The 25339-nt window shown below is 37.7% G+C and overlaps 1 protein-coding gene across 4 annotated transcripts in view; it reads left to right on the top strand.

The window, feature by feature from the left end:
• USP37 (ubiquitin specific peptidase 37) overlaps positions 1-25339 on the top strand; it is an 86350-nt gene that overhangs the window by 48837 nt on the left and 12174 nt on the right. For 3 of the 4 annotated variants that reach the window (XM_047721036.1, XM_047721035.1, XM_047721034.1), the window contains 7 exons: positions 1076-1193; positions 2471-2550; positions 5641-5805; positions 7456-7521; positions 10239-10380; positions 13556-13811; positions 24160-24326. In XM_047721036.1, coding sequence (XP_047576992.1) covers positions 1076-1193; positions 2471-2550; positions 5641-5805; positions 7456-7521; positions 10239-10380; positions 13556-13811; positions 24160-24326 — 994 coding nt within the window. The remainder of the gene's footprint in view (positions 1-1075; positions 1194-2470; positions 2551-5640; positions 5806-7455; positions 7522-10238; positions 10381-13555; positions 13812-24159; positions 24327-25339) is intronic. The other variant, XM_047721037.1, reaches the window with a different exon arrangement.

Raw genomic sequence — 25339 nt, 5'->3', positions numbered from 1 at the left:
TTGATCTCTGAGCCATTTTTAAAAATTCTGTAGAAATATATCCAGTGATCAAACAGTTCTACTAATAGAAATTCACCAGAACACCTAGAATTTTTTTAAAAGATTATTTTATTTTAGAGTGCATGCTTGGGGAGGGGCAGAGGGAGAGAGAGAATCTTAAGCAGACTTTGTGCTGATCATGGAGCCTGACCTCATGACCTGAGATCATGACCTGAGCTGGAACCAAGAGTTGGATGCTTGACCAACTAAGCCACCCAGGCACCCTAAGAACACACAGGATTTTTATTTTATTTTCAGTGCAAAAGGTGTTTCTATTATTAAAGCACGGGTACAGGACCTGTGAGCAGAAAGAGTTGCGGAACACATAGAATTTTAAAGCATTGTTTGTATAATCAAAAACTAGAAACAATGCAAATGTCCATCAGTAGTAGTGTAGATAAATTATGGGGTGCTCAGAGCAGCTTAATGTAAGCCAACAGTGAAGGTGCACTATAGCCACGTGCAGCAAGCATGTTTGAATCTCACAATCATGTTGAACAAAAGATACTAAACATACTGTATGCTTTCATTTATATAAGGTTCAAAAACAGGCAATACTCCCCTGTTGTGTTAGAAGTCAGGATAATAGTTATCTTTTGGGAGAAAGGAATAGTGACTGGAAAGGGGCACGTGAGAGGGCTTCTGGGGAGTTTATAATGTTTTATTTCTTGATTTAAGTAAGTGGTGTTAACTGATAATTTGTGAAACTGTACTGATAATTCATGAAACTGTACAACTTTGGTTCACTTTTCTATGTGTATGTCAACTGTACAACTTTGGTTCACTTTTCTATGTGTATGTCGTACTTCAGTGTTTTTAGCTTTTGGGGCTTTTTAAAAAAAATTAGCATTCTGATAAAGTACTTAAATACTTGCAAGTCTCACGTGTTGTATATTGCTTATCAACTAAGGATAGTCTTTGTCAGTACCTGCGAAGTTCTCTGCAGGCACAGTGTTTCTGAAGTATATTTGTATTTATTTTGTATTGCACAGTTGGACTTCTAAATGCTTCCATTTGTGTTCTTTTATTCGGACAGATGTGGAGAGATTATTCCCAAGAGAGAACAGTTTAATGACCTCTCCATTGACCTTCCTCGAAGGAAAAAGCCACTCCCTCCTCGTTCAATTCAAGATTCTCTTGATCTTTTCTTTAGGGTAAATAATATCTTTTGGTATCTTCACATACCTAAGTTTTATATAGCATAGGTAATTGTATTTGAAATTGGTTTCTTTAAGACAGAGTTTCAACAAAATTACATGAAGGGAAAAACAAATGAGAAATATTTATAAAATTTAATTTTAAGAGCTTGATAAATCTAATTGTTAACTCATTGAAGAAGACTGTTGATTGGCTAAGTAGAATATACATGAATTCAATAGCAGGTGTTTTAGACAACCTTAGAAGCAGTTATTTGTAAACAAATATTAACTTGAAGCATTGCTAAAATTTGGTAGTGTTGATAAAAATTAGAGATGCTATATGAGTTTGTATCTGAGATCTGAGGAATGAAAAAATACTCTTTTCCTTAGGTTGTATGTAACCTGTTAGAAACAAAAGGGAAAAGTCATATTTAGTCAAAACTGTAGATAAATATGTTTCTGTGATCCTCTGTCACAGATACTCAGCAAGTTTTGGGGGCATAATTGGACCTGTTGTGTAGCAATCCTTTATAACCGAGAAAATTTGCCAGGATCACCCTTTGTCTCTTTAACAGTGGGTCTTGTTTTGTTGTAGCAAATAGGCAGGGTTGTCTTCCTGAGGTTTAAAAAAAAATTCTGTTCTTTAAATGATGAACATTCAGCTCCACCCAAGGATAAATACTCTGCTTTTCTTTTTGTTTTATCATTCCTTACTATTCCTGTTATTATCATAGAATTTGAAGCTTTTCCTGTGTATCTTTACCCCCATTTTTTAAGGATTTCTTGTTTCAGTTTTCTCTAGGTAATGATATCCACCCCAAACTTTGGTCCTTTTAGAACAGTTCTTAGTGGGCTGTCACCAGAAGATTGAGTTCCATTATAAGAAAGGGGTAGAGTTACACCTAACAGACCAGGAACTCCGCCTAACCCAAAGGTGATCTTATCTCTGCTATGGCCAAATGTTACAATCTGGATATACTCTTGGCAGTGGTTCTTGTGCATCCATGGGGAAAAGGTTGAGAATCTGCTACTGTAGAGTCTAGTTGCTGTCATAAATTGAGATGTTTCCATGGTAAAAAAGGAAATTAGGAATTCTGAAATAGGGCATGATATTATATCTATTTTGAGGATTAGGTCAATTTAGTAAGGCTTGTGACTCTAGACACAAAATTTAAACTGTTTGGAGTTGTCATTGCACTAAACTAGTTGACTAGAAAAGAGTGTTAGCATATAATGGGGTAGTGCTGATTCAACTTCATGCTTCTTTATTTTTCCCTCTTGTCTCTTTACAGGCAGAAGAACTTGAGTATTCCTGTGAGAAGTGTGGTGGGAAGTGTGCTCTTGTCAGGCACAAATTTAACAGGCTACCCAGGTAAAATGAATTGCTCTTCAGTTTTTCTTCTTTTTTTTTTTCTTTTTTTTTTTAAATTTTTTTTAAAGACTTTATTTATTTATCTGACAGAGAGAGATCACAAGTAGGCAGAGAGGCAGGCAGAGAGAGAGGAGGAAGCAGGCTCCCTGCTGAGCAGAGAGTCCAATGCGGGGCTCGATCCCAGGACCCCGAGATCATGACCCGAGCCGAAGGCAGCGGCTTAACCCACTGAGCCACCCAGGCGCCCCCAGTTTTTCTTCTTTAAAGTACTCACAGATATTACTTGTTAGTGGCTCACTAGAGTGGATTGGGAAAGCAAAGCTGAGGTAGGAGAAGGTAGAAGATGGAAGGTTAGGGTGCTCTTGTGTAAGAAAGGAAGACGATTTGGAATGCTGAACAAGGGAAGTCACTTGAGATTCCTTGAAAGATGGCAGTAAGGACATAGCTGGTGAGACTTTGGAACAATGGTAGGGACTAGGTAGTAGATTTTTAATTTGGTAATGTATGACATCCAGTTATAATTTGCAGTTTGATTGTGTGCTAGCCTCCTCTTCTCCGAAACCTGCAGTAAAAATCTTCCACAAATACATACGTGTGTGTGCATGAAAATAAAACAAGAAGAGTAGTTTTCTGCAGAGGTTTGTGGGTTTTTTTTTTTTTTTATTCCTTTATTCAAAGCATCTTGTTAGTAAGTTTCCTATAATCAAAACAATTCAGAATTAGGAATGAAATTAACTTACATTAGCTCTGTGTAAACATACATAAAACCAAACTAGTTAGACAAAATATGATGTGATTATAGTGCAGCTTCTAGTTCTTTCCAAGAATAGATCTCAACCACAAACAAGGTTGTTATTATTAAGTATTTATGTGGCACTTTGCCTGCAAAGTGCTTTACTTTCTTTTATTAGCTTCACTTTTCTGTAAGTGTAGAGTTTCTGGAACCTAGCCCCTAGAGACTAGTTCTTTTACATTCCATTTTCTCTTTTCTAGAAAATGAATTTCTTTTAAAGAAATGACTTTCTAAATCATAGCAGTATTATATTGACCATTTCCTACTCGAGAGACTTATTCTTTCCTATTGGTGAGTGTTTTTGAGGCAGGAGGTGGAGGAGACAAACCTTAAGGCAAAGGATTGATTGTTACCAGCTGTCATTAACTAAGGGAAGCATGTACGATTTGAAATACTTGTTTGACCTGGCAAGCTGAATGTCTGATCCTTTTTCTAGTGTCTAGCTATTTGTTCTTTTAGTGAGAAAAAAAAAATAACCAAGGGAAATTTTTTCCCTTGGTTTTCCTTTTTTTCTGGTAGGTCGCTTGTGTTACAGGTCTACTTATTCTGAACTTTAGAAGCCTTTGTATCATAAATCCTGATTGTCAGACTTTTGCATTTCAGTATTAAAGCCAGTTTACTTTTATTCTTGAAGGGCCGGGTATCTTTATCAAATATGTTCAGTTTTAGTCCACCTCATCTTTGTAGAAAAGTGATTTTGACTATCATCTGTCTGTTTTATATTACCTTTTATTTTGGTAGGATTATTTGGACATTTAGTGGAAATATTTGACATTAGTTTTAATCTCTTTATACCATTTAGATCCTTGTGTTCTCTCAAGTTGTGAATTTGAAGATTATGAGTTCTAGCATACTTTCTAAAGAAAAACATAGTAACTTTAATTTACAATTTTTTTAGTTTATGGCTTCTGTGATAAAGATACATATGGTAAGAAAGGAAACCGTTCTCCATAAAGCAGACATTATTTTGCCTAGAATTGGGGTTTATTCCCATAAGAGTTCTGAAATTCAAATTTTAAAGTGTTCTTGTGGGCTATGAAATATATTTAGTCCATCAAGCAGAGATTATGGTCTGTATCAGAGGTGAAAAGGTTGGCACAGTAGTAACTAAAAAGAAGTGTTTCTACAGAGCTAAAAGCCTTTTCAGACCCGCAACCCAGATTTGGCATGTAAATTTTGGAGAACTTTTTGTAAGTTGAGAAAACTTTCCTATTTCTTTCTTAGCTTTTTTCCAGAGAAAGTGCTACACTTTGAAATAAGAACAGTTCTTGTCAAGAGTGCCTGGGTTACTCAGTTAAGTGTTTGACTCTTGATCGCAGCTCAGGTCTTAATTATGGGGTCATGAGTTCAAGCCCTGTGTTGGGCTCCATGCTGGGCATGGAGCCTACTTTTATTTTATTTTATTTTATTTTATTTTTTTAAGATTTTATTTATTTATTTGACAGAGAGAGAGCACAAATAGGCAGAGAGGCAGGCAGAGAGAGAGGAAGGGAAGCAGGCTCCCTGCTGAGCAGAGAGCCCGACGTGGGACTTGATCCCAGGACCCTGAGATCATGACCTGAGCCGAAGGCAGCGGCTTAACCCACTGAGCCACCCAGGTGCCCCTGGAGCCTACTTTTAAAAAAAACAGTTCTTGTTAAAAATCATCGTGAAAAATTAATGTTCACCGTCAAACATAAGGGCTATTTAACACTTTAGATTACCATTAATTGTTATATAATGCCTATTTTTTTGTAAACTATGTAACATTAAAGTAAATAATTTAAGGATTTAACCCAATACCAACATTTTAGTAATTTAAAAATATATTTTTTTAGGATTTATTTATTTTAGAGAGGGAATCAGGGGGAGGGGCTCAGAGGGAGAGAGAAACTATACAGACTCCATGCTGAGTGTGGAGCCCAACTTGGGAGCTCAGTCTCATGACTCTGAGATCATGACCTGAGCCAAAGCTGAGAGTCCGATACTCAACCAACTTCGTCACCCAGGTGTCCCCCAATACCAACATTTTAAAATGCAGTGTGTTTTATTTGGTGGTTTTTTCTATTTTTTCTGTGAGCATTATAAATATTTTACCCAGACCTCATTTATCCACCCAGTGCCCATGTTTTATTTTTATTTATATTCTTAGTACCTAGCATAATGCCTGGCACGTGGCAGCTATTCAGTAAATGTTCTTTGAAGGATCTTTAGCCAAAAGTATTCTTTAAGTCACGAACTGTCTAACATGGTTAGTTACTGGTAAGAGAGCTAGCTTTGTTATGTGTGAATTAGTTGTGTCATCTCCTGTTTTTCAGGATCCTCATTCTGCATTTGAAACGATATAGCTTCAATGTTACTCTCTCACTTAACAACAAGATTGGGCAGCAAGTCATCATCCCAAGATACCTGACCCTATCCTCTCATTGCACTGAAAATACAAAACCACCCTTCACTCTTGGTTGGAGTGCACATATGGCAATGTAAGTCCTTGAGAGAGAATTTCTTTACCATTCCTTTTGAAGTAGAAGGGCTTTAGTATCTGATCAAAACAATGACTGAACTAGATAACACGGACTCTCAGGTAAAATCGGACCAAGAAGGAGATGTTAATTTTGCTTCATTTTGGGATTTTGTGTCAAAATTCCTGCCTAATGGAAGTAATTAAATAAAATGCTTAAAGTTTTTCTGAGTACATTAATTGCCTTTCATAATAAGTTAACCTTTTTAGAGAGTGCTCTTAATCTTTTAGATTACTAGAAGACAAGTTTGGTACATTTGGGGAATATAAATCAAATTTGCTTGTTCATAAGAGTCACTGAACACTAAAAAATACTAATTCTTGTGTTCTTTCCTAATAGTTCTGTTTTAGTAGATCTGAGATAGGTCTTGAAAATAAGTATTTTTTAAAATGCCTTTGCTGACTCTTTGGGATATGCAAGTTTGAGAAATGGTGTACTAAATTTGATTTAGTGCCCCCCAGATTGATTGTATTTTCATAAATGTATTATCACCAGTGTGAATGAAGAACTTCTGCGGTTCCTAGAAATTTTTCTGTGATAAAAGAAATAACCTTTACTTTTGATTTTGCATCCTCATGTGTGCTGGGAAGACCTTAGGACTTCTCTGAACATGGCTCTTTCTTGCATTACTCTTGTTGCATTACTTAGGAGCCATGTATTGTGGTTCTTTTTTATACTTGAACTCTAATTTGGAAGAATCACAAAGTTCTCCAACTTTAGAAGTGAAAAGGATCTTAGAGATTTTGTCTAAATTTTTAGCTTTGCAGAGAAGATCCAAGGAGAGTAAGTGATTTTCTTAAGGTCACGATGCAGTTAGTAACTGGAAGAGCCAGGTCTCTTGGCTAACGTAGAATAAATAGACCTCTCAGAAGGTGAATGTATTTGCTAACGATAATTGATTCAGTTTTATAAAATGTATTTTCCTTGGATTAATAATTGAAATATATGCTACATTGTGTAAGTTTACACTGAAGGACTCTTACTAATAAAGATATTTTCCCAGAGTCTTGAGTGTTTCTGGGTTTTCTCTTACTGGCTTTCATCAGAATAGATGTTTTTGCTTAATGCAAACTGCCCTCTGCTGGTAGAACTGTTACTCTTTGTGGCCATCAGTGTGGGTGATTTATGATCACAGGCCTGAGACCAGGCTCTGTGATTCCACAGTGGAATGGCTTGAATACTTTGGACAAGTTCTTTGACCTGTGTATGGGGAAATAATAGGATGGTGTGAACATTAAGTGAGGTAGTACACATGAGCTCCTACTCCAGTGTCTGAGAGCCAGTAAGTCCTCAATAAATGAGAGCTATTATTATTTTATTGCTTAAAAGTAAAGAACTGAGGCAAGATAATTTTTCCCAAGTTGTTCTTTCATATGCATTACCTTTGACTTCATTTCCAATGCTGTTTTTTTAGATCATTGGATCAGGAAGAGCCTACAGATGGTGTTTTGTTTTGTCTTTTGGCCTCTATTGCTAGTAGAAGTATTATAATTATTTGCTTTTCAAAAGGATATATAAGGAGCTATAGTATAGAATAATTCAGTTTATAAGTTAAATATATTATTTAATAATGTAATTATATACATTATATATTTTCTAATTTTCTGATAGTTCTAGACCATTGAAAGCCTCTCAAATGGTGAATTCCTGCATCACCAGCCCTTCTACACCTTCAAAGTGAGTTATATTTCTTGTGTACCCAAAATTTGTATTTTTAAGGATTTGGCTTACCCTAATTTCCAAGATTATCCCCTCCCCTTTTCTTTGTTTTTCTTTGCATGATAACTGCTCTGTATTACTATACTTTGTAATTTTCCTGAATCTGCTTTGAAGTATAACCTAGGATATAACAAATCTTTAACAGAATGAAGCACATTCAGATGATCTTCTCAAAATTTTGTTTTTAAACTTCTTAAATCATCTGTTAATCCGTTATATTTTCAACCTACAACTATAGAAATTGGCTGATGACAAGGGATTTTAAGGCCTGAAGGGATAGATAACCACTGTTGGTATAAAGCACTGTTCCTCAAAGCTACACATGGGGTTCCCAAAATATCTTTTCACCTGTTGCTAGCCAGTCTGGGACTTCCTATCTTAGACACTGAACTGGAGCAATTCTGAAAGGCAACAAGAAAACAAACACACGGTGAAATGTAGCTATTCCGATGTTCTATATTTTTTACTTAAGATGGAAAAATTTGTCCAAGAAGGGAAGCAGATACTTTTTAAAAAAAAATACAGCTCCTCTATGATTTAACTAGAACCACAGTTCTTGATTAAACAGTTCTAAATGACTTGGTTGTCATTTATCTTTAAAATTCATTTTTCTGAAAATTTGATGTCCCAAAGTACTTTTAGGAAAGAGACACTTCTGTTGTTTAAGGGCTTTGGGGGGCTTATATAACCATAAAATGATATTTGGGAACTGCTATTTTCTTTTCCTCCTGTTAATTATTTTTCAGTGCAATTAAAACCAGATGACTAACATGACTAGAAATCTGAAATGGTACCGATATGAATACTCTTGCCCGTTCTCAAGATACAAATGAGCAATACCACTTGGCTGCTTAGAAAGTGAGCAAGTGATGCATTTACAGGATGAATATTTTTCCTTACTACAGGCAAGCTGCCTTCTGTGAATATAGTAATTATTAATGGAATGCACTCTTTATGTACCAAATCACTATAGTTTCAAGAAGGAGAGGGTTTCATTGGGCATCATTATATTTGGCATGGTCATCTGTTCTCCAGGGTCTACTGGTATGAGAATTTGAGAGTTGGTCAAAAAAGGATAATTAGGCCCTCGAAGACCTGTCATGCCGATCAAACTTAAAAGAGGCTGAGTTATGAACAAGAATACCGTTGGTTCTTCTGCAATGTCCTTTGTCACATTTGACCCTGGTATATTTGTAGCCAGGTGTCACCGTCCTTCAGCAAAGTGTTTACGTGGGTAAACAAATTAATACATTCAGCTTTGCTTGGTGAGCATGAAATCAGAAATGAGGAATTAAGATGGCTAATTGGCTATTTCTAAGTTATACTGAAAACCCTTTTGAACACATAATGGGAGGCTATTTAAGTGTATAGGCTGGAGTGCAGTGATAACCTGGGTGCTCTCAGCCACAGACTATGTTTGGGTTTATCACTGACCACTTGCCTCTTTTCTTTGATCTACATTGCTATGCAATCCTCCTGGTTTCCATTGTGGCCTCTTATTTCTTGGTGCCATCATTCTATATGTTTATTTACAGTTTTTACATTTAGATTAATTGCATTTTTCCAATTTCCATTTTAGTTTTTTTTTTTTTTTCCAGTATAGTATATGAATTTATGTTAACCTCCATCAAAGAAGTTCGTGCTCTTTGACCTTTACCACTTTTTCTTTTGGTTTATTTTCAGCTCACTTAGAAGACAATGCAGTAACACCTTACTTATCTGGTATCACTGAAGAATGATATTTGATATTCCACATACAAATTTTTACATAACTTAATATTGCTTTTTTAAGCATTAATCTCTAAGATGCTTAGCCATTTTAGATGGTTATATACTCTGTAACCTTACAGAATTCCTTCTATTCCTAAATAAAACACTGAAGATAATTTAAATATATTTTAATGACTTAGAATCAGCATTATGAGTGTCACTTACTGCCCTGTGTTTTAATATGATAATGCCCTCAGAGGCTTTTAATTCTTATAAAACAGTTTATATTAAATGACTTCATAGTTCTTTATTGCCCTTTTTGTGGTTATTCTCTCTCATTTCCTAGCTCTCATTTCTTGATGAACTTGCTATGTTATTTTATACACCATTTCCTGGGAAAGAAAGGGTTCCTGTCTAAAGAGTAAAGTACATTGGCTTTGAAACTACTGCTTTTCTCAGAAGCCTTTTTTCTTACTTTTGAATCCCTGTGTTCTGGAAGGTAGAGGTTGCCAGAAGTCTGACCTACATATAATTGGATAAGTGGAATGTTACTGTTAATTTTAAAATACATGGATCATAACTTAAAAGATTAAAAATTAGCCCTCATGCACAGTGTTGTCAAAAACATTTTTTCATTGCTATGTCTGCATGCATTCAGTAGAGAACTTGCTTTATAAAAACAAAAACTTTGGGGTTGATCATTAAAAGAAAAAAGGCACAAAGTGATTGGTTTACAGATGGATTTTATTATAGCATAACAATTGTCAAATTTTCAAAGCATGGCTGTTTTGGAGTGGGGCAAAGGTAATGCTTAAAACACACCACTTTTGCTATATCTTTTTTTCTCTGTAAATCATTTTCAATAATGGAAAAGTTTTCTATTTTGGTATTTACACATCAAGGGAATAACAAGGACAAATGTTAATTTATCAGACTCATAGAGGTTTTTTTTTCTTAAATTACAGGAATTTCCCCTTCAAATCCAAGAGCTCCTTGGCTTTATGCCTTGATTCAGACAGTGAGGATGAGCTGAAGCGCTCTGTGGCCCTTAGCCAGAGAATCTGTGAAATGTCAGGCTGCGAACAGCAGCCGGAAGACCTGGAAAAAGTAAGTAATTTCTCATCAAAATACTTGACAAATATTTGTATAGCTCTTACTGTCCAAACAAATGCCTTTATAATGAGCATTGGCAAACTTTTTTTTAAGCAAACTTAATAAAATAGCGTAGATCATAAATTCATAAACTGAATGGGTCTGTTGAAACACTAGTTTGAAAGAGTATACTTTCTGTAACTACAAAACCAGTCTGTTTAAAAAATGGACTGGGACAGGGTGTCTGGGTGGCTTAGTTGTAAAGCATCTGCCTTTGGCTCAGGTCATGATCCCAGAGTCCTGGGATCCAGCCCCGCATCAGGCTCCCTGCTTAGCAGGGAGCCTGCTTCTCCCTCTTCCACTCCCCCTGCTTGTGTTCCCTCTCTTGCTATGTTTCTGTTAAAAAAATAAATAAAATCTTTAAAAAAAATAAAAATGGATTGGGACTTTTTTTATTGAGGTGTAATTGACATTTTAGTTTCAGGTGTACAGCATATTGATTCAGTATTTGTATGTTTTGCAATAGGATTACCTCAGTAAGTCTAGTTAACATCCATTACCATACATAGTTAGCAAAAAAAAATTCTTTTCTTGTGGGAAGGACTTCTAAGATCTGTTCTCTTAAGCAACTTTCAAATCTGCAATAAAAACAGTAGTCTAATTCTGTACATTACATCCTCATCATCCTCATGACTTATTTATAACTGGAAGTTGGCCTGCTTTACCCATTTCTGTCTGTCTGTCTGTCTCTCTCTCTCTCTCTCTCTCTCTCACACACACACACACACACACACAGGCTTCCATCCCTAACTACCAGTAGTCTGTTCTCTACATCTGTGAGCTTGGTGGGGTTTTGTTTTGTTTTGTTTTGTTTTGTTTTGTTTTGTTAGACTCCACAGGTAAGCAAGATTATATGGTATTTGTCTTTTTCTATCTGACTTATTTCACTTAGCTTAATACCTTCAAGGTCCATCCATTTTGTTGCAAATGGCAGTGTTCTGTTTTTTTGTGGCAGAATAGTATCCTATTGTATATGTATACCACATTTTTATTTATCCATTGATGGACACTTGGGTTGTTTCTGTGATTGATACTTTAGCAGTGACAGGTAAATTGCTTTCACCTATTAATCTTCAGAGCTACTTTTACGTGTGGGATCTGAAGTAATCATTTGCTTTATTTAATACTAATTGTTAATATATGGGGGACTGTATCAAAAGAAATGAAATCTTGCCATTTGCGACGACGTGGATGGAACTAGAGGGTATCGTGCTTAGCGAAATAAGTCAATCGGAGAAAGACAACTATCATATGATCTCCCTGATATGAGGAAGTGGAGATGCAACATGGGGGGTTAAGGGGTTAGGAGAAGAATAAATGAAACAAGATGGGATTGGGAGGGAGACAAACCATAAGTGACTCTTAATCTCACAAAACAAACTGAGGGTTGCTAGGGGGAGGGGGGTTGGAGAAGGGGGGGTGGGGTTATGAACATTGGGGAGGGTATGTGCTATGGTGAGTGCTGTGAAGTGTGTAAACCTGGCGATTCGCAGACCTGTACCCCTGGGGATAAAAATATATGTTTATAAAAAATAAAAAAATAAAAAAATATATGGGGGACTGTAGTAAACGTTTTACATCAGCAGTCAAGCAGGTAATGTAGAGGTTTAAATAATGTGAGAAGGCATAACTTCATCATTTTCTATCTTGACGTATAATGATAGTTAATACTTTGAAGATACAAGTTTCCCTAGGAGTTTGCATCATTTCATGTGACTGATTATAAATTTCCCTTTTATTAAGATAACAATTTAGTAAATTTTTATTGGCTTGTTTCCCATCTTATTCAAAGCTGAAGATAGTTTTTGGCTGTTCACCTTGAGTGAGAAATGGTAGAAAGTCAGAAGTTCTCCCAGAAACGAGAGAAAATAACTTCTGAATATTTATATAATATTGATGTTTTTATTTTTCTCATTTGGAAAAAAGAAAAACATGGTGACTCAACATTTAAATAGAAATATTAGGGAAAAAATATTGGGTGTACAGTCAGAATGGCTAAAGTTAACAACTCAGGAAAGAATAGATGTTGGTGAGGATGTGGTGAAAGGGGAACCCTTTTACACTGTTGGTGGGAATGCAGACTGGTGCAACCATTCTGGAAAACATTATGGAGGTCCCTCAAAAAAGTTAAAAATAGAACTACCCTGTGACCCAACAATTATGCTACTATTTATCCAAAGGATTCAAACATAGTGATCTGAAGGGGCACATGCACCCCAATGTTTATAGCAGCAGTGTCCACAATAGCCAAACTATGGAAAGTGCCCAGATGCCCATCAACGGATGAATGGGTAAAGAAAATGTGGTATATACATACAATGGAACATTACTCAGCCATCAAAAGAGTGAAATCTTGCAATTCATAACAATGTGGATAGAAATAGAGGGTATCTTGCTAAGTGAAATAAGTCAGTCAGAGAAAGACATACCATATGATTTCATTCGTATGGTGAAATTTAAGAAACAAAACAGATGAACATAAGGAAAGCCAAGGAAAATAAAATAATAAAAACAGGGAGCAAACTGCTAGAGACTCTTGATGATAGGAAACAAACAGGGTTGCTGGAGGAGAGATGAATGGGGGAATGAGGTAATTGGACATTAAGGAGAGCCCTTGATGTTATGAACACGGGGTGTTATATGCAACTGATGAATCACTAAATTCTACCCCCGAATCTAATAATACACTGTATGTTAACTAAATCGAATTTAAGTAAAAAATTTAAAAATATAAAATAATTTTTAGAAACAGAAAAATACTAGGTGTGGTGACAGTGTCCATAGTGTGACCCACATACATCTGGAAGAAAATACACCAAAAATACTTACTGTAATTATCTCTGAGTGATGGATTTTGAGTGAATTTATTTTATTTTTTATGTATTTCCCAAATCCTTTACTTAACACTTACTGTAATCAATAAAATAAACATGTGTCCCTATATATTTATTAGAAGAAAATTAGGCTTGCCAGTGAGTTCATATATTGGCTATTGATTGTCAACTCAAAACATCAAAGAGAGGAAACATTTTAGAAATAAATGTTAGAAATAAATAAACTCACTTTAAACTCTAAGATTGCTGTACTCTCAGACAATCAGGTTTCCTCTAAAAGTGACTCTCTTTTTCAGGATTCAAGATCATGTAGGGTAGATCCTGATAAGTCTGAATTGGAAAACTCCGGATTTGACGGAATGAGCGAAGAAGAGCTTCTAGCAGCTGTGTTAGAGATGAGTAAGAGAGAAGCTTCACCAACTCTGAGTCATGAAGATGATGATAAACCAACCAGCAGCCCAGATACCGGATTTGCAGAAGATGATATTCAAGAAATGCCTGAAAATCAAGACCCTGTGGAGACTGAGAAGCCCAAAACAGTCACAGAGCCCGGTAGGTTTAATGAAAATAAACATCTGTTAGGCACAATTGTGTCCTTATAGGGACAAGTGGCTTGTAAATAATGGGAGGTAATATGGATCCGGGTAATAGAACTAATCATATTTTCATGCTTTTTTTAAAAAATCAGTTTAAAAAATGAGAAGTGTATATATTGTGAGTAGTTTCCAGAGGCTGTTGGTAAAGTATGCTATATCCCTTTAAGTGTACATCAGAAGAAAAGTTAGGATTCTTTTGTGCAGTTAAGTAAATATGTCATTTTTTTTTGGTCACTTTTTTTTCCCCACTACTCTCAGAAATCTGTAATTATTTCCTCATTTTTCTATATCTGAATTTGTACCAGGTTTTAGTGTATAAAATAATTCAAGTTCTCCATTCTCCTTTGGATTCATCCCTTTATAATGGTAGAAAGACCCCTGAACTAAGAGGTTAGGTTTAAAGCCCCTCATCTTGGCTGTACCACTCAGTACCTCTGAATTTATTTTAAAGGTTTTATTTATTCATTTCTAGAGAAAGAGCAAGGGGAGGAGCAGAGGGGGCAGGAGAGGGACAGACAGACTAAACTGAGCATGGACCCGATGCTGGGCTTGATCTCACAACCCTGAGATCACGACCTAAGCTGAAATCAAGATTTGGATGCCTAACCAGCTGAGCCACCCAGGTGACCCATAGAATTTTCTAAACAGGCGATTTAACCTCTTTGGTGCTCAATTTTCTTATCTCTATACGGGGATACACCAGCCATACTTCAGAAGATTGTGAGTAGAATGTTAGGTCACCTATATACATATATAGTGTAAAGTGCTATACAGACAAAAATTTATTTTGTGGTAATTATTCATATTTTGATATTTTTCAATCTGTCAATGGGAAAAACAGACCCTCCTTGCCTTGTACACTGTGGGTATTTAAAGATTTTTTAGGTAGAAAACTTTTACTACCTCGTCCTATAACCAACTCTAATATTTTTCTCCAGATATCCCTAAAATGTATGTTTATCTGTCTATGTAGCTGATGTGTTTCAGTATGTCAAGCCTAGAATTTGGGAGGTGAAGAGAATAGTAGTAAATCACAATTATTTTCTGTATTCTTGGGGTTAAGCCTCATCAATTGTGAATTACTTTATGTGCAAGTAAAGGTGTAAGAATTAGTATATCCTCAGTCTAATTGGATGCAAAAAGCTGATGGTTTTTGGATATAGATAGTCCTTTTTTTCCTCCCTTTTTGATGCAAGTATCCTTAGGACGTCCCTTTCTCTTATTAAACTTACAGTCACTGCCATTAGATATCATTGGTTAACATTACTGCTTTTGCCTTTTGCCAGTAATTCCTGCTTTCAGCTCTTCCTTTCACATCTTTGCCCAGTCCTACATCTCCCTAAAATTAACAAAGGAAGTTATTTTTACGTATAGTTAGTTCTAGATTCTCTGTGCCAGTGGGGGAGAACACTAGTTATCAAAATCATTAATAACCACAGTGGCTTACGACCATATAGCAGCTTTGGGGAGAACAAACTTATTAGTAAGTACTTTATAGCCTTTTTAAATAAAATCCTGTTCTCTAGCGACTGTCTTCCCCAGTTGGATGCACGCCTTCTTTTGCCTCTTGTTTCTTTAATATCACTGTTCCATTCACCTTACTGTAACTGAAACCCAAAGACATTGGTTCTGCTGCAACATTTCTTTTTTTAACTTACAGGAAATATGGAGCAAGGACAAAAGTAGAGAGATGAGTGTGATGAATCTTCCCCCTTGTATCCGTTATCAACAATAATGTTCTTTTTTAAAGCAACTGTTTGAAATTGCAGATACCATATTTTACCCTAAAACACTTTAACAATAATTATCATAAACAAGACAGTCTTGCTTCATATATATCCCATCTTCCTTCTTCACCCCATCCCCTAGATTATTTAGAAGTAAATCCCAGATATTAGATAATTTTATCAGTAAAAATTTTAATATATTTAAAAGAACTTTTTTTTTTTAGATTTTATTCTTTTTTTTTTTTTTTTTTTTTTTTTTTTTTGTCAGAGAGAGGTGGGGGCCACAAGCCCGGGGAGCAGCAGGCAGAGCGAGAAGCGGGCTCCCTGCTGAGGAGGGAGCCTGATGCAGGACTTTGAGCCACCCAGGTGTCTCTAAAAGAACTCTTTTTTAAAAAACACAGCCTCAGGGGCGCCTGGGTGGCTCAGTGGGTTAAGCCGCTGCCTTCGGCTCAGGTCATGATCTCAGGGTCCTGGGATCGAGTCCCGCATCGGGCTCTCTGCTCGGCAGGGAGCCTGCTTCCCCCTCTCTCTCTCTCTCTGCCTGCCTCTCTGTCTACTTGTGATCTCTCTCTGTCAAATAAAAAAAAAATTAAAAAATCTTAAAAAAAAAAAAAAGATTTAAAAAACACAGCCTCAATCCCACTGTCATACTTTTAAAAATTAACAATAAAACCAAGGAATGATCAAATATCAAAATCCACTGTAAGTCTTTTATTTTGAAAGTGTTCAAATCCACAGAGAAATTAAATAGTTTGATTATTTAACATTTTTTCACATTTGCTTTCTCCCCTCACCGTGTGTGTCTATGTATGTAGTTGTATGGCAGTTACCCAAAATCAGTATCTTAAAACATTTTAATATCTCTTGTAACTCTGGATTGTCTGGTTGTGACTAGGTTGTAACATCCAAGATGGCTCAGCTAGGCACCTTAGTGATGTTGGCTAGACAGGTCCATTGGGGTGGCTGGATATCCTCCCCATTCTTTCTTTCCCTTCCCCCTCTTCTCTTCATCTTTTCATCTCCACGTAATCTCAGGGCCTGTCCCTCTCCACATGATCTTTCCAGCAAGGTAGCCAGCTTCTTACATGATAGCTCAGGGCTCCCAGAGCACAAAAGGGGACGAAGCTGCCTGGCCTCCTTAATGTAATGTTTAGGCTCAGAGTTAGCAGGGAATCAGTTCCACCACATTTTGTTCTTAAAGCAGTCGCAGTGAGAATCTACCCAGATTCACTCTGGGGTAACTACACAAGAGTACAAATACCGACAGTGACAATACTCTCTAGTTCATTGGAAGCCGTCTTTGCAGACTACACATGTGGACACATGCACTTTTCTTTTTTAAAGCAACTGTTTGAAATTGCAGGTAACATATTTCACCCTAAAACACTTCAGCCTGAATCTCCAAATATATGGAAATTTTCCTACATAACAGTTACCGCCCCTAACAATACTAACAGTGTTTCCATATATAACTCTAGTATGAAGTCCATATGCATTTCCCCAATTGTCTCATTCGTGTGTGTGTGTGTGTATGTGTATGTATGTACACCCAAAGCTTACCCACTGCATTTAGTTGTTAGGTCCCGTTAGTATTTAGTCAAGGCCAGTTTTTCTTTGAAAGACTCCCATTATGGATTGCCCTACTGTTCTTTAAGTATAAGTTGTTTTTTCCCCTATACCCTGATAATTCAGAGCCTGGAGATGGGATAGGTTTTCTCCTTGTTGCCCTCTGCCATCTCCAACCCTTTGGTCTCCTTTTATCCTGCAAAAATCCCAGCTCCTTGAAGTATAAGACCTGAAACTTTGCCTCCTATTTTCTCCTTCTATAGCTGTCTTTTACCTTTCATTCTCTCTTATCAACATTCTTAGGGCATTCAGCATCTTCATAAATGGTCCTTTCAACAGCCTGGTTTCTTAATTCCTGATCTTAATTCTAAATCTTTTTCATACCCCATCTTGATCACTGACAGAAGTCCTATCCTAAATTAGTGGTTCTCATAGTATGTCCCTAGATCATCAGTATCATGTGGGAACTTGCTGGAAATGCATCTGTGGCCCCACCCCAGACTTACTGAATAAGAAACTCTGGATATAAGAGTCAGTGTTTGGTGTTTTGATTCCAAATGATTCTGATGCATGGTAGTTTGAGAATTGATCCCCTTGACTTTGTCTTCATCAGTAACTGTACTGCCTTTGAAATCTTGATTTCGTATATCCTTCTCTCCTTCCAGCTTACTTAGTGTTATGTTCTGTTTTCAGTGATAACTTGATGTCATTAAAATTTCCAGTCGGGGGGTGCCTGGGTGGCTCAGTCAGTTGAGTGTACGACTCTTGATCTTGGCTCAGGTGTTGATCTCAGGCTTGTGAGTTCAGGCCCCATGTTGGGCTCCATGCTGGGTGTGGAGCCTACTTTAAAAAAAAAAAAAATTCTTTTTTGCTATTGAGCAACTCTTGTCACTTTCCCATCCTGTGGGCCGATCTTGGTACTCTCCTCTCCTTCCTCTCTTTTCTTTTGTCACAGTCACCTGACACAGCCTAGCTCCCAGCTCAACTAGTTTTGTATTCCATACGTACACCCAAGCAGCTGAAGATTACTGGAGAAAATCACAATTTCGTGCTGACTAGACTTCTCTCTTATTCATGACTGCACTCTTAAGTGGGCACTAAATGTGACTAGTCAGTTCTGTCATACTTCCTTAGTAAATTTCTTTTCTCATTCTCTGTTATGTCTTCCTCAAATCTCCACTTCTCTTTCCACACACACTCTAGCTTTATAGCTAAGCTGTGTGCTTTTCAAAGAGGAGAGATGTAGTCAGATGAAAACTCTGCCTATGTTACGGAGGAACTAGCCTGGCTCTTATGTAAGGCCAATCCCTCTATTCATATTCAGAATTTCACCCACTGTGCCATCTAAAGACCTTTTCTCTTGAAATTTTACTCTCTCCTGCATCTGGTCTTCCCTCTCTTTTAAGTTATTCTTGTCTGGGGTACCTGGGTGGCTCAGTCATTAAGTGTCTGCTTGAGGCTCAGGTCATGATCCCAGGGTTCTGGGATTGAGCCCTGCATGGAGCTCCCTGCTTGGTGGGAAGCCCGCTTCACCCTCTCTCACCCGCCCCTGCTCTGTTTCCTCTCTCCCTGTCTCTCTCTTTCTCTCTAATAATAAATAAATAATTCTTGTCCGCCTTAATTTAAAAAAAAAAAAAGATTTTTTAAATTTATTTCACACAGACACACAGATCACAAATAGGCAGAGAAGCAGGCAGAGGGGGAGGGGGAAGCAGTCTCCCGGGCTGAGCAGAGAGCCTGATCCGGGACCCAGGCACCCTTTGTCTGTCTTAATTTTAAAGTGATTAAAACCCCATCTTTAGGGCCACCTGGATGGCTCAGTGGGTTAAAGCTTCTGCCTTCAGCAGAAGTCATGATCCCAGGGTCCTGGCATCTAGCCCCACATCAGGCTCTCTGCTCTGCAAGGAGCCTGCTTCCTACCCCCACCCCCACTCCCCACCCCCCCGCACCCCCGCCTGCCTCTCTGCCTGCTTGTGATCTCTGTCTGTCAAATAAATAAATAAAATCTTAAAAAAAAAAAAAATCTTTAAAAAACCCTCTTGTGACCTTACATTCCCCTACTGCTACTGCCCCCTTTCTTTGCTCACAGCAAAATATTTGAAAGGTTGTTTTATTCATTCTCTTTGTTTTCTCACCACCTCCCCATTCTCTTGTCAACCCTCTCCAAGTAGGTTTTCTTCCCCATCACTCCACTGAAGTGGTGTTTGTCAAGTTTACATTAGTAGTATTTCACATAATTCACCACTCGCTTCTTAACATTTAAAACTTTTATAAGCTTTTTTTCTCTGAGCTTCCATGATACCACACTTGGCAGGGGGTTTTCTTCCTACTAAGCCAGCTACCCACTTCGGTTATCCATCCCTCCTCACCTCAGAACTCTGACTGTTGGAGTATTCCCAGGACACCAACCTTAGCTATCTTCTCTGCTGAAGCTTCTCCCTGAGTGATCTCGTGTTTTACCACAGCCTCACATAACCAAATTCGTACCTCTAATCCAGATATCTCTCCCATGAGCTTTAAATTTTTTTATTGAGATGCCTACTTGAAAATTAGTCCATTTGACTAATTTTTCATTCCCCACTCTCCAGCCAAATACGCCTTCCCTATGTCACCAAATGGTACCATCATAAATCCAGTTACTCAAGCCAAAAAACACATCTCACTTAACTTTTTCTGTTTTACTTCACACCTTACCTTCAGTCCATCTGGTCAGATGTACTAAATATGTCCTAAATCCACCCATTTATTATCTTCATAGCTACAATTCTAGTCTTCTGTCTCTCACCTGAGCCACTATAAATGATTCCTAACGCCTCTTCCACCATTCTTGCCCCCCTACAGACCTTTTTTTTTTTTTTTTTTTTTTTAAGATGTTATATATTCCTTTGAGAGCGCATAGGCAGGGAGAGAAGCAGAGGGAGAGGGAGAAGCAGAGTCCCTGTTGAGGTAGGAGCCCTACGTAGGGCTTGATCCCAGGAACTGGAGATCATGACCTAAGCTGAAGGCAGTTGTTTAACCGTCTGAGCCACCCAGGTCCTTCCAGACCTTCTTTGATGAACAAAGCAACCAAAGTAATCTTTTTTTTTTTTAAACATTTTATTTATTTATTTGAGAGAGATACAGTGAGAGAGAGCATGAGCTAGGAGAAGGTCAGAGGGAGAAGCAGACTCCCCATGGAGCTGGGAGCCTGATGCGGGACTCGATCCCAGGACTCTGGGATCATGACCTGAGCCGAAGGCAGTTGTCCAACCAACTGAGCCACCCAGGCGTCCCCAAAGCAATCTTTTTGAAGCATAAATCACATTATTATGCTGCTAAAAATTTATTTGACTTGCCACTACACTTCATCCCAGCTTCTTGGATGTGACATTATGGACTGGCTGTGAATATGGCTCTTCGTTCTTTTCCATCCTTAACAATAATGCTCCTGATTGGTTAAGTTTCAGAACCATGCAGTAGATCAGTGATTCTCATCCAAGGACATTTTTGTCCCCCAGGGAACATTTAACAGTGTCTGTCATTTTTGGTTCTCACTACTCAGGAAGAGGGGTGCTACTGGCATCTAGTAGATAGAGGCCAGGATGTTACCAAACATGCTGCAGTGCATACGACAGCCCCTCAAACAACATGACCTATGTCCACTCTCCCACTCTTTCACTCTACTTAGCCATAGTGGCTTTGTCTCTCTCTATCCCTCAAAATATGCTAAGTTCATTCTCATCTCAGAGCCTTTGTATTTAAACTCCTTGAGGACAAGGGCCATCTTCCTTTAATTATCATTATATCCTCACCTTCTACAACAGTGCCCAATGCATAGTAGATTTTCAGTAAATATTTGGGACCCCACAGATTGTCTTGTGAATCAACTCAGGAGGGGCAGGAAGACTGGCCAAGTAAGGTTTCGCTGTCTCCAGACACTAGAAGGAAGAGTGTTTGCAAAGACCCAGATGTGAGAAAGACTGGCAAGTTAGTGCACAACAAAAAAAATTCAGAATGATCTGCACGGTTGGAGCGTGGTGTTGAGGAAGAAAAGCAAAAGAAAGACATGTATTCTCTAGCTTTTATGTGGCCTAAAGACATGTTTAGAAGTTTGGACTTATATTTCAAAAGCATTAGGAAGTTATTGCATATTTTTAAGCAGACTAGTGTTTGATAAAGATTTGTATTTGTAAAAGATGATTCTGGCTGCAATGTAGCACATAAATTAAAGAACCCAAAGTAATCCTTTGAAACCTGTTAGGAAGTTACTGCAATGTCTAGACCAAAAGCTAATGGTGCCTTAAGCCAAGGTTTTGGCATTTGAAAGAAGTTGATGGATTTAAGAGATAGGAAATAATGACTTATTTGATATGAGGGGGTAAGTAAAAATGATACCAGCTTTCTGTCTTAAAAAAAAAAAAAGTGTGCGGTGATCCCATTCACTGAAATAAAGACTGTTGGAAAGGAGGTTTCATTTGGGTTAGGGGAAGAGGCAGATAATCTGTATTCAGTGTAAGAATGTTGAGTTTTAACACATGGTTTTCCTTCCATCCAGTATTAAAGCTGTGTCATTATTCCATGGTTATATTTGTTCCCATAGATCTTAAGTAATGTTTGTATACATCTGATAATCTTGTCCTGGAGATAAATCTGTCTTGTTTATCTCAAAGTAAACTTCCTTGGGGTGCTGAGTGGCTCAGTTGGCTAAGTGTCTGCCTTCAGCTCAGGTCATGTTCCTGGAGTTCTGAGATGGAGCCCGGATCCCCACATTGGGCTCCCTGTTCCGCGGGGAGTCTGATTCTCCCTCTACCCCTCTCCCCTGCTTGTGTTCTCGTGTTCTCTCTCTCTCTCTCTCTCTCTCTCACACACACACACACACACACACACACACACACAAATAAATAGTCTTTTTTTTTTCTAATGGAAACGTTCCTGATTGGTTCTCTGTCACATGGATAGTATAATTTATGATTGTGTGGGGGCACATTGATAAATGGAATGCTGAGAATTATTGATTAAGAAAAATTCTACCTCTGTCACCTTTTTAAAATTGCATATATTTTGGTAATAAAAGTAATATTTATCTTGGCCCTAAAATAGCAGCCTTAACTCCCAGATCTTTCTTCCACTTGAAATGTTCAACATCAGCTAACTTTGAATGCCTCAGTTCCAGATTTCCAGGAACAATCTGATTGGTTGACTCAAATATCCATTCCTGGGGCAGTAAGCTAAGGCCAGAGGGACAGGCAGGGTCAAATAGTCTTCAGAGCTGTCCCTTCCAGACTGTGGAAATGACTGTTGCTCTAAGAATGGAGGAATGAAGAAATTACTGACATCTTCTATATTAATTTTTTTAAATTGGGATCATATTGCTCTTACCCTTAATATATCCTGAGGGTTTTTCTCTTTTAATGAGTATTCAGAGTTGGTTTTAATGGTAAATATTCAGTCAGCAATTCAATATAATTTAAAAATGATGAACTACTTACTTAGAGTCTAAAATCAAGATGCTGTAAACTTCAGGGATGCCTGGGTAGCTCCGTTAGTTAGGTGTCTGCCTTCAGCTTAGGTCATGACCTCAGGACCATGGGATCAAGTCCGCTTTTGGGCTCCTTGCCCATTGCGGAGCCTGCTTCTCCCTCTGCCTCTCCTGCAGCTCCCCCTGCTTGTGCGCTTTCTCTCTGACAAATAAAATCTTTAAAAAAAGAGAGAGATGCTGTAAACTTCAGACTTTATAGTCTGTGCTGTGGAAAAGTGTCTATCATTTAAGTAGTTAAAATGCAGTATTAGGGCAGGTAAAGCACATAAACTGATTTTATTTACTTATTTATTTTTATTTTTAATTTTATTATTTTTTTTCGTATTTATTTTAGAGTACAAGTGAGGGAAGAGAGGGAGAGAGAATCCTAGGCAGGCTCCCCGCCCAGTGGTGAGCCCAATGTGGGGCTTAATCTCAAGACCCTGAGATCATGACCTGAGCTGAAATCAAGAGTCCAGCGTTTAACTGACTGAGCCATCCAGGCACCCCAAGCATATACTGATTTTAAAGCAGTCCATATAAAATGAATCTGTAAAGGTAATTCTTGTTGATAAATTCTTTTTATGAGAATTTCCTTATTAAGATGAGAATTTTTGCTTCTGTGAAGTGTTAGAGAAAGAGAAAGCCCATATCTACCACTCTTATCTGTATTAAAATTATAATGAAATGTTGCTCGTCTCACAGAACAAAATCTGTTTCACCAGAACAAAATCATGACTATACTGTTTATCCTAGCTAGCTGTGTTCTAGAAATTGAGAAGGAACAAGAAAAAATGAAAGATTAATTTTTTTCTTACCTCCTTGGAAGAATGTTTTAAACATATATACTGTGTCCTATATTTGTGCAGTACATAAGGTGTTTATTACATATTTCATGTAGCTTTTTTGGCTTTAGAATACATACAGGGTTTATTTGATTATTAATGTGAAAATATGCACTCTTTTGACATACAGTTTAATGATGGAAAAAATCTCAGTATTAATGTAATCATTGTAGCCTAATTCTTATTTCATTTACTCTAAACAATACTTTGTTCCTGTACTTGGTCATGTGACATTATGACTGGCTGTGAATATGGCTATTCATTCTCTCCATCCTTAACGATAATGCTTCTGATTGGTTAAGTTTCAGAACCATTGCAGTAGATCAGTGATCCTCATCAAGAACAGTTTTGTCCCCCAAGGAACATTGACAGTGTCTGTCATTTTTGGTTCTCACTACTCAGGGAGAGGGGTGCTACTGGCATCTCGTAGATAGAGGCCAGGATGTTGCCAGACTTTCTGCAGTGCATACGACAGCCCCTCAAACAGAATGTCAGTAGTGCTGAGACTGAGAAACCATGAATCAGATGTAGTAAGATGAAGTCATGTGTCCCAAGCAAGTTACGTAGGAGGCTCAGGTAAATTACTCTCTGAACAGTAGATGTCACTATAGTCCAGAGATTTCAGTTTATTAGCCAGGATTTCTGTGATGTCCTGTTCTGCTTCCTCAGATTCTGCCAGTTTTACTGAGATAACCAAAGATTGTGATGAGAATAAAGAAAACAAAACTCCAGAAGGATCTCAAGGAGAGGTCGATTGGCTCCAGCAGTATGATATGGAGCGTGAAAGGGAAGAGCAGGAGCTTCAGCAGGCACTGGCTCAGAGCCTTCAAGAGCAAGTAAGAGATGATTATACTGCTATTTTCTCCATACCTGTCTTCCCCCAGGAATAACAACAGCTAATGTGTATTAAGCACTTACTGTGTGTGTCAAGCATTATTCCAGGTGATTTACATACAGTAAATCACTGATACATCAAAACAAACTTTGTTTGGAGCTTTGCCTTGGGTGTGAAATAGAAACAGGGATGGGTTTTTGGTTTTTGTGGGTTTTGTTTGAAAATCCAAATGCAATAAATGTATTGTTGATAACCTCCCATTACTATAGTTCATTCCTGGCTAAGAGCAAGGTGGGTTAATAGAGATCATCCCCAGGCCAAGTTTGTTTTGCAAGCTATAGAAACAGCCAGCATACCACCATGATTTTGTCACTAATATTTTAAGGCATTGAAGTGTTCTCATCACTTCTCACAGTGTGATCCTTTCCTGTGAATTATTTGAAAATGAAATTCTCAGGAATATTATCTGAAATTTCATATTTCAGCCATTGACTAACATTTATCTGCTCTTATACAGTAATCTATTTTTTGTAGGATTTTATTTGTAAGTAGTTTCTACACCCAAAATGGGGCTCTAACTCCAACCCTGGGATTAAGAGTCGCACGCTCCACGGAGCCAGCTGCGCACCCCATATAATAACCTATGCTGAAACATTTAGTTCTTCATGTTTATATTTGCCAGACCTGGTTGGTTGCAACCATTGCAGTTGCCTGAGGTATCTGACTGAAAGGTGATGTCTTCACGGTTGTCTAATCCAATGTAATGCAAGTCATATTAGTAGGAAAAGTGTTTACTAGAATCCTTAGAATAAACACACATTTTTAATGTTTACACATAACCAGGTCAAGAAATCGCTTTTGACTTAGGACCCCTGCCTGGCTTAGTTGGTGGAACATGTGACTCTTGATCTTGGAGTTGTGAGTTCGAGCCCCTTGTTGGATGTAAGATTACTTAAAAATAAAATCTTTTTTAAAAATCGAATTTGTCTAGAACAGTGGGGTTCAATCTTAACT

Source organism: Lutra lutra, chromosome 3 (assembly GCF_902655055.1).
Source record: "Lutra lutra chromosome 3, mLutLut1.2, whole genome shotgun sequence".
Taxonomy (NCBI): Eukaryota; Metazoa; Chordata; class Mammalia; order Carnivora; family Mustelidae; genus Lutra; species Lutra lutra.
The sequence above is the reverse complement of the archived record's forward strand: the minus strand, read 5'-3'. Positions and strand labels throughout refer to the sequence as shown.